Source organism: Triplophysa dalaica, chromosome 17 (assembly GCF_015846415.1).
Source record: "Triplophysa dalaica isolate WHDGS20190420 chromosome 17, ASM1584641v1, whole genome shotgun sequence".
Classification (NCBI taxonomy): Eukaryota; Metazoa; Chordata; class Actinopteri; order Cypriniformes; family Nemacheilidae; genus Triplophysa; species Triplophysa dalaica.
The window spans coordinates 15,101,852-15,117,673 of NC_079558.1; the positions used below are offsets into that span (position 1 = coordinate 15,101,852).

At 39.3% G+C, this 15,822-nt stretch overlaps 1 protein-coding gene across 3 annotated transcripts in view; it reads left to right on the top strand.

The window, feature by feature from the left end:
- The first annotated feature begins 6,490 nt into the window (after window positions 1-6,490).
- Window positions 6,491-15,822, top strand: part of si:ch211-180a12.2 (uncharacterized) — a 31,361-nt gene continuing 22,029 nt past the window's right edge. For 2 of the 3 annotated variants that reach the window (XM_056770515.1, XM_056770516.1), the window contains exons 1-5: window positions 6,491-6,597; window positions 10,132-10,428; window positions 11,188-11,487; window positions 11,897-12,202; window positions 12,666-12,776. In XM_056770515.1, the coding sequence (XP_056626493.1) occupies window positions 6,510-6,597; window positions 10,132-10,428; window positions 11,188-11,487; window positions 11,897-12,202; window positions 12,666-12,776 (1,102 nt within the window). In that variant the 5' untranslated portion in view covers window positions 6,491-6,509. The remainder of the gene's footprint in view (window positions 6,598-10,131; window positions 10,429-11,187; window positions 11,488-11,896; window positions 12,203-12,665; window positions 12,777-15,822) is intronic. The other variant, XM_056770517.1, reaches the window with a different exon arrangement.

Sequence of the window (15,822 nt, forward strand, 5' to 3'; positions counted from 1 at the left end):
TATCAACAAATATCTATTTACAAATTATATACAAATAATTTTATTTCTTTTTATTTATATTGCGCTTTCAGCTTTACAGGTCAAATAAGAAAAACAGAAAAACACAGAAAGGTAAAACACAGCACAGTGTTTATAGACCAATCAAGATCATTCTTAAAAGAAAAAAATAAGGAACTGTTGATTTGTTACTCTGGTTGATCGACCAATCAGTGATCCCCGCTGTTTTCAAAGTTATGTATATTTATTTGTATATTATATAAATAGAAATATACATATATATTATATTGTATTTATATATTTTTATACCTGTATATTTTGTATGCATCTCTTACCGCTTTAGAGGTAATTCAAATCGCATGTAAAAGCCCTGCGAAGTGGACATAAAGGGCATAAAGTGCACTAAAAGTAACTACTAACGTTACTCAAATCTCAAAAACATCAAAAGCTTCCTTTTCTATTGTCGAACTATTCCATTGACTTTTATTAAACTTTTAAGAGAAGTAACAAATGTGGTGATCGATTCCGTCCATATACTCCTGCAGGAGTGCGGCACCAGCTCCCAAATCACTCGCATCCACCTCCAATCTGAACGGCAATTAGAAATTAGGAGCAGCTAGAACAGGTTAGCTACACAACAGCACTTTAATATTGTCAAATGCGGTTTGACATTCAGATGACAAAACAAATGGTTCTGAAGGACTAATCAAATTTGTTAATGGTGTAGCAACTGAAGAGAAATTTCGACAAAAACATTGATAGTAACCGGCCATACCTAAAGAACTACGCAACTCGCATCTGGTTTTAGGCACTGGAAAATCATTTATTGACGATCTTTTGCCTTTGCCTTTTTCCTATCTGGTGTACTCAATACGTAATCTGTCTCAGCCTTTCTCTCCAGGATCTTGTAAAGACCCGAAAAATGTGCAATACATACAGATCCAGGAACAGCAAGTAAAACCAGCTCTGTGTCGCCCACTGCAAAAGATCTTTTAACAGCAGATTTATCATACCACATTTTCATCTTAACCTGAGCTTTAGTCAATGACTCACGAGCTAGCATAAAAGCCTTCTGAAGTCGGTCATGGAATTTACTCACATAGTCTAACACATTTGCTTTTTAGAGTCCTCAATGCCTCATATCATGGCCAAACACCAACTCTGATGGGCTGATCTTTAGAGACTCCTGCACTGTATTATGGATTGCAAATAAAAGCAGAGGAACACCTTAACCCACTCAGACCCTGTCTCAATACAGTACCCCCTGAGCATTATTTTTAATGTTTGATGGAATCTTTCCAATGACCCCTGACTCTCCAGGTGATAGGCACTGGATATGAGATCTGTAATGATAAGTGAAAAAACTTGAGCACACGATCTGGATAGAAAGTTTATTCCTTGGCAGTCTGGACAATTCTCAGCAAACCAAAGGTATTTTGCTTCTGGATACCTTGTAGCTGTACATATAACTGGCAATAAAAACTGGTTGCCAGACTTGGCCTTTGGTAAAGGGACACAATCCACAATTAGGTACACAATCCACTATCACATGTTTGAAAGGTTCACCTACAACAGGAACTGGAATTAAAGGTGCCTGGATGAATCACCTGGTTTGGTCAACATACTGACATACATGACAATTCTTACAAAACTGCACCACATCACACTTCAAACAATACAAAAAGAAATGTTGAAAGACACGGTTATACATTTTTGTCAATCCTAAATGTTCCAACAGCAAATGATTGTGCGTCAATGATAGTATCTGCTGGCGAAAAATTGAGGGAACCACCACCTGAAAAACAACATTCCACTCTTCTTCAGTATTGTTATTTTTATGCCACTTCCGCATTAGTGGACCAAACTTCACAACAAATGAAACATTGTTCATTTATGGTTTCTCTGCCAATTTAAAGCATTTCACGAGTGAAACATCATTGTTCTGAGCTTCTATCAATTTCTCACGAACAGCTCTCTAATCCGTGAACCTGATTACCCTGATTACACCCCACTCCTGCAGCTTTTCACCCCGGACATTATTTAAACTGCGTGTTATTTCCTAGTCATTGTCAGGTATAGTTGTAATTTTGTGGTCACCAATCCCGACCCTTTGCTTCCGTGGATGTTACCTACTCTACATTGTGTTGGATTTACTGATTTCTGTTGATGTTACCCTGTTTACCTAGTAATGGATTTACCCGTTTCAGCGGATGTTACCCTGTTTACTTTCTGTTGGATTCACCTGTTTTCATTAAAACCTCCTTTTTCAGCTAGTTCATGAGTGGAATCGTTCATCTGTCAGTGTTGTCTTACAGAAGACCTGACCTTCACCAACATGACCACTCCATCATCTGCACCAGCACCATCACCAGACCCCTCACCGACCCCTTTTTTGGTTCTGGACTTCAACATCACCTCTCCAGTGACCTAGCTGATGCTGCTCTGCCAGGACAGCATGTCTCTGGAGAGGGATGCAGAGTATTCTTCGAGGCATGCAGACTGGTGAGTTGGAGCGCTCCGAATGTAACCATTTTTTTCAGTCGGGACTAAATGATGAGTTACTCGCCCTCATTAAGCTTCCCAATGTAGGTGAAAACCCCCTGGAGGACTTTATTAACCGAATCCCCCAGGCAGTGGGGTGTGAATTCAGAGCCAGCCAGCCACCACCCCTCAGCACGGAGTGCACCCCAGACGTCACCATGGACGGAGAGCCTGATCCCACAGCGACACAGACGCCAGCACGCAACCCAGCTACCGATCCTGCGTTCGCCCTGGATCCTGAGCCCCGAGATGAGTCTGAACAGGTGCGTGAGCTGGTAACATCATCTGCCACCGTGGGAGTTCTGGTGGACTTCGATGGCTTTGTGTGAAACCCCGCCGTTACTCCCGCCGCTGAGGGTGAGCTGCAAATAACCTCTGGACTGTTGGCCCAGAAAAATGAAATAGACTTCAGCGCTTCCAATTCCCCCGCTGGTCCGGCCCTGCCCTCCCTCACAAGATAACTCTCCATTCCCTCGTCTCGGGCGAATTCAACGTAGGTTTGACTGGCGTTTTTCCTACGAGTTCAAAATTGCTGTCGAAAGCCCTCAGGAACTAGTTCGTAAACTATAAGTACTGATAGCTTAACCAAGATAAGGTTGAATAAACCTTCAAGGCTTTGCCAGTTAATTTGATATGTAATTTGATATGCAATGACCATACATCATTTGGCCAATTCAAGGAAGTCGCAATATTTTCAAAACCGATAAATAATTGCCACTTTCGATTCATGAAAATTTGGCACTAAAGCAATGTGCTTACCCATATCAAAAGTGGCTGAACTCAAATACGCCGAATGATCACTTAGCGGAGAAAAGTTTTGTTGGCCAGAGGAGCTTGCCCCAGCCTTTGCCGTCTCGATATCCAACTGTCAAAGCTTAATTTCTTTGTCAACTTCAATCTCAAGCTTGCAGACATCTAATCGCAGATCTAGCTCTGCCTGGCGATCCATGCGAAACGCTCTTTAAACTGTACCTCCCCTGTCGATTTGGGAATGCCTAGTGAAAAAGGTTCAAAAGGTGAAAGAGCTGCCACAACTTTATCCTCTGCATTTGTTGCTGCTGACTCGCCTTCCCCTATCCGTTTTCACAACATTCTGCTTCTCATCCATTGGCACCACCCTTCTGTCTGCGTCCAGCAAGCTTAAAACTCCAGATTCTCTCAAGTGATTAATCAACTCTGCCTTAACTCTGCATTTAAGAAATTGCTTTGGAATCGTGATTTGGAATTGGTGAGCTATCATTAACAACTCATCCTTCTTTCTTTTATCCATAACCTTTAATGAGGGATCAAAAAAACTCTGTTTGTTAAACTCCATTACACCTTATCACAATATGCTCCAAGACTGGATTTTGTGTTATCTCGCAAAATCTTTGCGTTCCCCCGAGAAACATTGCGTTATCTCGCAAAATGTTTGCGTTATCTCGCAAAACTTTTGTGCTATCTCGCAAACACATTTGCGTTATCTCGCAAAAACTTTTGCGTTATCTCGCAAACACATTTGCGTTATCTCGCTTAGGCTACTAAAAATAGTAATTAACTTCAGTGCTACATAATGTAGTATAACTTAAACCAGTTTAGATTCAGTAGGAGGCCATTAATGTGTAATCTGAATTTGGTGAGACTACAGTGTGTAACATTTCAGTTATTAATGACAATTTTTTTAATAACGCTTTTCGGCTTTACAGTCACTTTGTAGACGGTCTCTTTGGACTACTCCATGTCGCCTGCTCATACAGAGATACATTTATATTCTCGTTTTGAGGAAGACTAGGTTGTTGATCCTTGTCTAAGGAATAATGTGTTGTTTGTGTTATATCAACGTTTACCTCACAAGTTATTGGTCCGGGAATCTAGTATGAACCGCTCCATTGTTAATGTAAGGAGCGGAATAACAGGACGTTTGAATGTTTTGCGAGATAACGCAAAAGTTTTGCCAGATAACGCAAAAGTTTTTGCGAGAGAAATAGAGAATCTATTTACAAATTATATACAAACATAACAAATTAATGACAATAAAAGTGAGGGACAAGAGGGGTTCTAAAGAAAAGAAAATAATAAAACAAAACACGATAGCTAGCACCAACCCAAAACTAAGCTAAACAAAGAAATCAGCGTAGATGATGATGTATCAGCGAAATCTTCAGCGTAGAATGCCACTAACCACACTCACTAACTGACACAAATAGAAGTTGGCACTCGCTCATTAACTAGTATGCTTAGACAACTTTACCCCCTAAGATGTAAGTCAAGTGATATGCTTAAATGGTCCCATCACTATGTTTCGTGGTAGGACTTCTATAGACTCGGATAAACTGAGAGTCGAGACATAGCTTAAATGCGGTTACACAGTTATTGGAAAGTAAAGTTACACGGGAGTAAACACACATTAACTCAGATTCAGAAAAGAACAACAAAAACAGGAGCAAACACCAAAGCTGACGTGGGAGAGCAAACAAATGTAAAGCAAAAGCTCCTCTCTAAGCGTGTCACATCCAGGTCTTTATACGCTCCCACTAACGTCTGATTGGTCCTCAAAGCATTGTTTATAATCGATGACTGGCAAAAGCATGATCCAATCACAGCTCCTGTGAGGGGATAGTGGATCAAGGGAGATAGAGAGAGAGAGAGAGAGAGAGAGAGAGAGAGAGAGAGAGAGAGAGAGAGAGAGAGAGAGAGAGAGAGAGAGAGAGAGAGAGAGAGAGAGAGAGAGAGAGAGAGAGAGAGAGAGAGAGAGAGAGAGAGAGAGAGAGAGAGAGAGAGAGAGAACAAAAAAGAAAAACATCTCTCCTAGAAAAATTCGGTACGTAACAAACACAAGGGTGAAGAAATGTCTAAATACAAACACAAGTGGACCCTTTTCCTGATTGAGAGGCCCTGTGTTGCTTGTTTTTTCCCCCTTTTATTTTCTCTGACACTAAATCTTCTTTTCATTACTTTTCCTCTTTGCCTTCACTCTCATACTTCTTAAATGCCCATTCTTTGTCACTTAACCACCCAAATCACAATTAAACATTGTACTTATTCTTTTAAAGATTTTTACTGTGACTTTGTAACTCAAAACCTTTCTTAACTAAATACTAAAACAGCAAACAAATCTTTACTGCCATGAACATGTAACTTATTTCGAATGTGCAGATAGACCAACATCATATAAAACAACAGAGTCAATTAAAGAAAAGGGAGAAGAGAGAACAAACTACAAACATTTTCAAACTTCAATATCAAGGGATATCTAATGTATTTAATCTTGCTTTCAGATATCACAGGCATTGAGGCATTGATATCACTGTTTCATCTGAAAGATATCTTTACAAAGATACCTGGTATGGAGCATAAATTCCAGTCATTAACATTTTTATTAAGGCCTTGATCTGGTAATAAAATTTGATATGTTCAAAGTTATTTATATTTTATAGCACGAACATATTAAAATAAGTTAATGTTTCCCCAATGCAGACAGTCAATGCAGACAGGATAATATCAATTGGATGGGTAAAAGTGTAAATCTACTGATTCTCTCCGTCTTTCTGCTGAAAGTATTTATTTGACAGATATAACAGATATTTTCTGTCTGAGATTGCCATTGCACCCCAATTTGAGTTTGATCACTATACTGCATGCATGTAAAGTAGTCCAGAACATTGGATGGGAGCCAGGTTGAATTTTAAGTGACCACTGTCCTAAATGTCTTTAAAGAATCTCTCTCTCACACTCTCACACACACACACACACTGTATCCCCCATGTGCCTTCTTCACACATTTGAACTGTCTTTTTCTTATAGTGAGCAAATTGACCGACTGCATTGAACATTCAAAATAAAACAGCCTGTACACCCCCCTTCACATTTTTGCACTCAGCATCTATTCCTCTGCCCACTTGATCACCGCCTACTGGCCCCTGCCCCTATATAAGACTGTTTTCAGTATGCAGTACAAAGAGCATGAAGCTATGAAAGAATGAAATAGTATAATGATAAGGAATATGTCCTCAGTCCAAGAAATTGCAATGAGGTGTAAAGTCCTGTTCTGTTTATGGTTGCTGGGCCTAATAAAGCCAGGTGAGTACTAGTCCACATTATAGAAATAAAAAAGTTTTATCTCTAAATATAATTTATTACATTAAGTAAATCTCCACATTCACGTATACATCTTTACATTAATTCATGCTCTATTCATTCATGATTAACCATGTATACCAGATGTAAACTCCTGCTTGTACATGAGCCGTTGTTTTGGTTGTTTGTAATGAATTGTACACATACTAGGATCTTTAAGACAACCAAACCCTGACTGTTAGGTATTTCTATAAGTAACAACCAAAAATAAAAAATTGAAACCAGGATAAGTTTGAGAATTTAATTCAGGATGCTGCATTGATGTTTAACGGTTTATTAAATTGTAAACAAAACATCCCGATATTTTTTTACACATGATTATTACTTTATGTATTAATAACAGCAGAGTTATTATAGTTTTGATTTTAGTATGATGTAGTTTTATTAATGTTTTAAATAAGCTTTTATTTTTAGATTTTTCGTTTTTGTGTTAATTTTGCGATTTTATATATATTTTTTTTTATGTTCCTATGTTGATTAATACATTCTAATTTTAGTTTAGTTTTAGGTTTTGTTTATTATTATAATTTTTCTGCTTTAAACTTACTTCAATTTATTTCTGAGGCATCATTTCAATTCTTTCTTAAGTTAAGTTTTTCCGACAATGTTTAGGTCAATGTTTTTTTTATTTGATTTTAATTAACAGAAATGTTTTCACAGTTTTAATTTGAGTGAATTTAAATTACCTTGATTATCTCTTCTTGAGAGGTTGCTTCATTTTAATGTTGATAAAAAATGCATTCTGTACACTTGTTTTTGAAGAGATTTTTTTGTGAAATTCATACATTTCTGTGTTATACTAAAATGGGAAAACACCTTAACCTGGTTCCCTGATAACGGGGAATGAGATATCGTGTTGCTTTAATAGTGATGCACTTTCATGTCTAGATAGCCACATATTTGTGTACATAACAGTGATGTCTCTTGTCACTTCGACACTGCATCAGTTAGTTTGCTGTGCTAAAGAATACATCACACTAGCCTAAAAAGGGTAGTGACGACATTCAAGGCCCAGCATGTGAGACTGCTGTTTTCCCCATAGTGGACTAAAGGCAGGAACATACTTTAGGTGAATTTCGTTCTTCGTTTGGTGGCAAAACCGAGCCAAAACTTCAAAAAATCACTTTTGAGTTATCATACAGGTGTATCTGTATCAGCTCTGCAACTTGACATTTAAATATGTTTATGTTGCTTGTATCTTCCTGTTGTTTTTGTTTGCTCGTGTGACATGTTGGAAATTACATGTGCTCTGTAAGAAATGTTGTGTAACGTATGTCTTTAGTCCTATAGAACAATGTAATACTGTACTCCTGTTTTGGAATGCAGATTATTATATGAGTTAGGACATACTATGTTTGATTAGAGATGACTCATGGAACCAATTCAGTGGTAAAAATTGGACAAACAATTAAATAATTAATCATAGTCAAATGTTGCGAAATATTGTAAATGTTATAAGCTGGAGTGGCAAGGGTGTTTTAGTAAATTAATAATATGTTTGAAGCAAAAGTTATGATATTTACAGTTTGTACATCTGATTGGTTAAGTGTTCTTGTTTACAAACCACTAGTGGGGAGTTCTCGCAGTGCACTCCATTCTTAGTAAAAGCTATCCTCTTGGTGTAAATACTGTATGTTAACATGATCTTATATTGTTATTTATGTTCATAATGTTAAGTAAAACTTTGGATGTCATAATGCTATCGGTGTCACAAACTGCTCCAAGATTAGGAGGGTGAAGATCTTAATGCAGATTTATTAAGACAAACCAGGATTTAAATAGGCAGAGAGACGTCACCTAAACTAGACACAGGTGAAAGTGATTAACATAATAAATCTGACAATGGATTATGGGAAGTGTAGTGTGTATATGAAATAGCAGTCAAGGTGATAAGATAAGTGCCCTCTGGCGGACCACAAGGGCACTGCAGCTAACAGACATTACAATCTGTTAGCACAACACGTGATGAGCGTAGCCTATACGCTGTTGTCTCACGTATATGTGAGGTTTTAATTTGAGCGGTTAACGTTTATACTGTAAAGTATATTTTTCATATCAAATGTGCTTCACAAAATTTAACAGAGTAAATCACCCGAGTCTGTACTTCAGGTAGTATGCATGCTACATTCAAGTTCCACATTTTCTGTATTTATAACCTTGAAACTAATTTAAAATAAATATTTTCAATTTTGTCACGAGTTGGTAGGGAAGAATGCAAGTGCAAGCACCAAGGTGGTGGGAACACTATGACTTTAATAATATACTGTGGTGAGGAATGCGAGATGGGAGCTGTGAGGCGGGGCCGGTGACGTGATTGATAGTTGGAATCTGCTGTGCGGACATGTGTTTAGTTTGTGTTTATGTTCTTGTGGCCGGCAGTCGACCGTGAGGTGGCTGCGGGTCTTTTACTGTCGTATTATTGTTTGTTTATTTTGATTGAAGTGCCTTAAGTGTTCGGCGGTTCCCGCCTCCTTTCTTCCTTTTATTGAACCTTGTTACATATACATAGACACACACGAAGCAAAAACCTACGATGGGATAAAATGCTAACTTAATAAGACAAACTTCCAAATAAGACTCTAAACCCAAGAACTCAACACAAGGACATGATCGTCGTTAAGGCTGATACACGCCATACCACCCTCAAAAAATCAGGATATTTGTATGGTGACTGGTGTGCTGATGTTGTGTAGAATCTAAAATTAGATTTTACGATCAATTCTCAAAGTGAGTACGTGTGATTCATAGAACAAACTTGGGCCTAAAAAACATGTGAACGCCTCTATATAAGATGTGAAATCTATAAATCGCAGAAATTGCTCGCAGCTGAACAATTTAAGATCTCCACCTTTTATGATGTCTAGCAAATGTCATTGATATATGAAAGAGCACCTGACATCGTCAAAATCCAATAAATGTGGATAAATGTTTTTGTAAATATGAACTTTGTCATGGATTTTTGCATTTACACACTTTACTGTCAAATCTGTTTTCGCAGATTCCTGGAAGTATCCTCTCTGGGATCTTAGGTGCACACAAAGTCTCATTTGATTAATGTGGATGACAGCCTATTGTTGTAATGTAGACCAATGAAACCCCCCAATGTGTCTGGTTACCTGCCATAACCTCGGTTTCCTAAAAGAAAGGAAAACAATTTGTAAGATATTTTGTAAGTTTTTGTGTCATTTCTAGCAATGTTTCATTAATTTTGATGAAACGTTTATAGGAAATGCTGTTCAAGCATATTATAGTGGTGTTTTTGCATCTATCTGTGGGATTAAAAGCCATACTGTTGTCACATTTTTTATTTTAGGGAACCGAGGTTACAGATTTTTTCAGATTACCCTGGAATTACTATTTCAGAGTTTTAATCTAGAATAGCCGACACTCATTTTCAATTATTCTAAAATTCACATTCGGTCATTTTATTTTCTCAAATTCTGTTATATTTGACCCCCTCATACTCTTGTCTTGTAGGTTTCTCTGAGGATGTTTCCGTGCCCCCTGGTTCATCAATTGTCCTTAACTGCTCTTTTACATTGCCGCCTATTGTTGATCATTCTCTCCTAAGTATCACATGGTCCTTCAACGGTTCAGTCATTGCCTCAAAGAACCACTCTCAACCAGGCTTTTTCTTGAATACCACCGATGCCTTTTTTGGCTCTTTCCCACTGACTGTTTACAACACAACTCAAAATCAGCAGGGGGTGTATGAGTGTAGCATGAGCTACAATGATACAGACTACTCCACAGATGTAACGTTGACAATTGTAGGTAGGTCTCATTTCATGACCTATAAGATTTATATGCTTATGCTTCAAGGTACTCTAAACTATGTGTCTGTAATATAAAAACAAATGTTTCTGAATACTGAATATTTGTGGGGTTCTCAAAAAGAAGGCTAGATCCTAAGAAGGCATCATATCACGGCTGCCACATAATTAAGCACCATTAAAGGACATCTCAGTTTGAAGATTCCATGGTAGGCAGCCTTCTTTTTGTATAGTTCATCCTGCCTTTTTTAAGGAAATTCAGTCACGCACAATCATTTGCAAACATTCCAAATATATAGTAAGAAGTCCTGTCACTGAGCTCCCCCAACAATGTTTTCCGAGATTAATGCATTTATTTGTGTTTAAATGATAATCCTCCCATGTTATAAAGCTCTGGTTTATAGAGCATATATGATTTTGCTTTCTATTCTTTCCATTATTTAAAAATTGTATAATAGCTTTTTATGGCCGTACATTAGAATGTTTTAACTTCTTTCTTCAAAGTTTTTATGCCTTGACTGTAGGGTGGGAAGTGTAACGACATTGTCATAGACACTTACTAGACCTTCTTATTTTAAAGTTAAATGTTGAGGGTTGAGGACTGACTGGTCTAGGCAGGATGTTATCTCCCTAGGATGCAGCCTTCCGCTTGAGAGACACCCATTGTCTAGAGGACGCTCACAAATGTTTTTTATAATAGTAATAGTCACACATTTCATAATCAAGCATACTAAACAAAATATTTTAAAATCTTTCACAGTTCCCCCTATGGTTTACATCAGCTCACTTGACGTGGTCCTAAAAAGAAAATGTGAGATTGAATGTTGGGCAAAGGGGTTTAGTCCTCCACAAATAATTTTTACATGGACACGTGCAGGAGAGAAAATCCCAGCACCCTACAAGCTGCTGGTGAACCGTACAGAGGATGGCCTTTATGATGCAGTGAGCATTTTGACCTTCATCCCAGACCTTTCTGACCGAAATACAACCTTTGGCTGTGAGGTGCAGCACAAAGCACTGCTGGAACCAACCACAAAGCAGTTTAAGCCACGTGTAATTGGTACGTTTACAGAGGTTTACAGATTTACGGAGGTCATTATTAATATATTTGCACACATATTTTAACAACTAATATCTAGAAGTACAGAAAGTCAGACTATGGAGAAGTTTACACCACACTCTAAAAATAATGTGTTAGAAAATAGGGCACATATTCTGTAATTTGAAGGAATTTTCTGTATTCATTTTTTACAGTTGTTTTATGTGCATTTTACATTTTGCATGGCATTAGATTCTATTAAAGCATTCCCAGAAATGTCCATAACATAAAGGAAATCTACTGGTAATTTTCTGCCAGTACTGTTTTGTTAAAGTGCTATCGTGTCTCTGACAGACAGATTACTATTCCTAATAATGGACCCCTAGTATCCAAAAAGATTTATATTGAAATCTCTTCATCCCCTTTCCAGTGCTTCCAAAGGTGACTTTAGCTAGTGTCTCCTCCGGTACTCACACCTCTCTGCTCACCCTCTCCTGTGACATCACTGGGTTTTTTCCTCACAACATATCTGTTCTATGGATCCAGAATGGGGAAGTTCTTCCTGAGCATTCCGAGGCTGTAGAGAATGAGGATGGAATGTACAAAACACATCGGTACCACACCCTGAGTCTTGAAGAAAGGAAAAAGGGAGGAGAAGTCCAGTGTGTGGCCCAGCAGCCCCATGTGTCCGAACCTGCCTATGGAACCTTAGACCTATCCACTATTGACCCACGCGGTACTATGCAACTATTCAAATACAATGATCATTTAAACACAATTTAGGGGTTTATTGTGCCTGATAATCCAGTGCACAAACCTTTTGTTTTGTTAATTTGATAAAAGGCAAATTGTTCAGTTTCTGCTAAGGGAAGTAAAATGGAATATCAAAGATTATGGATGCGTTTGAAAGTCACCTTGTTTTCTGACATGCTTTAGGCAGTGTAATTAAATTATGTTCAAAATATAAACATAGAAATCACCTGAGCCCTATGTTAACATACTCATAAAAAAGAAAAAGAAAATAGATTATACAGTTTGTAATAAAATGCAGATTTTTTTGCCAAATTGAATCAAAGTCATATTTAAACTGAGATAAGATAAGGTTTCATAATTACATTTTACAAAAAATTCACACTTTACCTTGTGTTACAAGAAAAGTGAAAAGTTTGTATTTCTTTTAACACACAAATCTCTTTCAGAGCAAAATCCTGGACTAAATAAATCGGCAAAGGCTTCAGTGGCACTGATGATCATTTCACTTACACTTGTTTTCTTGCTCTGCTTTGGATTTTCCTGGAATAGAAGAGATGGTAAGCCTGGTGATTTACAGCCTGTTCATTCGATTTAATTGTTGTGGCACAATTAGGCAAGGCAAGGCAAGGCAAGTTTATTTATATGGCACATTTCATACACAAGTGCAATTCAATGTGCTTTACATAAAATGATTGATAGAAAGAAATAAGTCATATCCTTAAAATGCAAATGATTTAAGATCACAAACACTTTAGATTTTAAGAAACAATAAAACAGCAATAAAATTGATAAAAAAATGTGACTGTATATATAAAAAGAATATGAGCAAATAAAAATAAATTAGAAATAGAAGTGCAGTTGATGTAAAGCAGCACAGTGCTCAGGTTGTGAATGCACAGCTAAACAAGTGTGTTTTTAATCTGGATTTAAAAGTAGCTACTGTTGGTGAATGTCTGATCTCTTCTGGAAGCAGATTCCAGCTACGGGTGGCGTAATGACTAAACGCTGACTCGCCCTGTTTTGAGTGAACCCTTGTTATCTCTTACTGACTTGATCCTGATGATCTGAGAAGTCTGTTTGGTTTATATTCAATGAGCATATCTGAGATGTATTTAGGTCCTAGACCATTAAGTGATTTATAGACAACTAATAATACTTTGAAGTCGATTCTAAAAGTAACGGGTAACCAGTGTAAGGACCTGAGGATTTGAGTGATATGCTCAGATTTTTTGGTTCTGGTCAGAATCCTGGCAGCAGCGTTCTGTATGAGCTGCAGCTGTCTGATGTTCTTTTTGGGAAGACCTGTAAGGAGTCCATTACAGTAATCCACCCTGCTGGTGATGAAAGCATGAACTAGTTTCTCAAAATCTTGGCTTGAGACAAAACATCTGATTCTGGCTATGTTTCTGAGATGGTAGTACGCTGATTTGCTTATTGCTTTGACATGACTGCTGAAACTAAGGTCAGACTCCAAAATGACCCCAAGATTTTTTACTTCAATTTGTCCTTGAAGTCTATGACTTGGATGCAGTTTCTTGGATTTTGCATTTTATTCAATGACCTAAGTAGTGGAGCCTCTCACTCAGAACGACCAACGTCTTGATTATGACTGTAAACTCTGTTCCCTGATTAAGGGAACAAGACATTATATCAAGACAGAATGAGGTTTGAACTTGAGAACCTATCCCGGTCGTACATTTCATACTCCCTTATCTGAGGAGACCACATCCTGCCACAGGGAAGTGTCCATATCTCACCGGTGGGGAGAACTAATGGGAACAAGGGTGTGCAGGGCCCCGTCCAAGGAGCACACAAGTAAAGGTGGAGTAGTCCAACGGGGGGAGGTCACAGATTAACCGACAGGACCATGTGAGAGTGCCTGTAGAGCCCCTACCCTCTTGATAGAGGTGACCACCAGAAAAAAGGTCTTCATCGTCAGATGAAGTAGACTGGATTCTGGACAGGAGCTCAAACAAGGCCCTTTGTAGGCTCTCGGGGACTACTATGAGATCCCAAGAGGATACAGAGCACGTTTGAGGTGGATTCAGCCTCCTCCGCCCCTCAGAAACCTAATGACCAGGGCGTGCTATCCGAGAGACTTACCTCTTACAAGTTTGTGATGTGCGGCAATGATGGCAACATGCACCTTTAGTGTAGAGGTAGATCTCGAGTCTCTCATGGAGGAAGGACAGCATGATCCTGATTGCACATTTCTGTGGGTTGTCCCCTCGGGAAAAACGCCAGGACAAGGAGATGCCTCTTAAAGGCATACATGTGCCTAGTGCCTAGTGACATGTGCCTAGCAACCACAGGTTGCTAGCCACTCAGGATATCTTTGCCCCATCCAGGAGCCAGACATGGAGGTTCCACAGGTCTGGTCTCGGGTGCCACACCGTGCCCTTCCCCTGAGAAAGAAGGTCCTTCGTAATGGATATCGGCCAGGGGGGAGTCGTCATTAAAAGCATCAGCTCTGAAAACCAAGTCAGGTTGGGCCAGTAGGGCGCAACTAGCAGCACTTGATGCTACTCTTCCCTGGCCTGGCACAGAACCTTACGCTTGTCCCGTGAACAGCTGTGTGCTAATGCATCCATGCAGAGGGGGACCTCGGTCAGGGAGTAAAAAAGGGCCACGGTTGGTGTCCACGGGGGGCAAACAAGTTCACCTCTGCCTGCCCAAATGCTCCCAAATAAGCTGAATGGCACGGGGTAGAGTCGCCACTCTACAAAGACCATAACCTGATGAGGGAGCTCATCGGCTGTCTGGATGAGGTCGCCCTCCTGACTCCAGTGAAGAATGTGTCAAGTGAGTTTGGACATCTATTGTGAGGAAATGCAAAAATACATTAGATGTCTTGATGAGTTGCTGACGGGGGTGGATGCTCTCCTCTGCACTTTCCCATGCCTCCAGGGGGCTTCCTGAGAAAGGGGTGCCGGAGCTGGGAGGGGCTGCTGGGGAGCAGACGTGGGGCAACATGTCCTTGATAGCTTCTCTCTGCTTCTTTTCCACTGAAACTGCTTTGAGAAATGCTCAATGGTATCCCCGAACAGCTCACCAAACGAAATGAGCGCATCGATAAAAACTATCTTCTCTGCGAGGTTTAACCAGTGGTGCCTCTCTTGGACCACTAGAGTGGATATCGTATGACCCAGTCGTGTTTTCCCTCTTGCAGATGTTTCAACGCCTTGGTTTGGTGGACCTGCATGGCGTCGGAGTCGAGGATGAGGGCAATGTCGCACGTTGAAGGGGGACAAATGCGCTGATCTGTGACATAAGTCAGGAGCGGAACTAGGGGTGGGCTAAGGGGGCTGAAGCCCTGAAAGTATTCAGTAACGCCCCGAATGTTTTGATTATCGTGCCCTGTATAAATAACTTATGGGCCATTTACATTGTGTATCAATTGCATAAGGAAGTTTGCTTTTTTAAATGAAAACACTCTGCAAGCGCTCAAATAGAGAGCAACATGGTTGCAGTGCACATGTGGTGCGGAACCCCTTTTTTCTTAGCATATCTGTGCTGAAAATCTATCTATCCTCTACCGGAACCTTCACGACAAGCGCAACTCATAGCTGCTTAGAAACGGCAGACACCAGCAAGCTCCCGAGC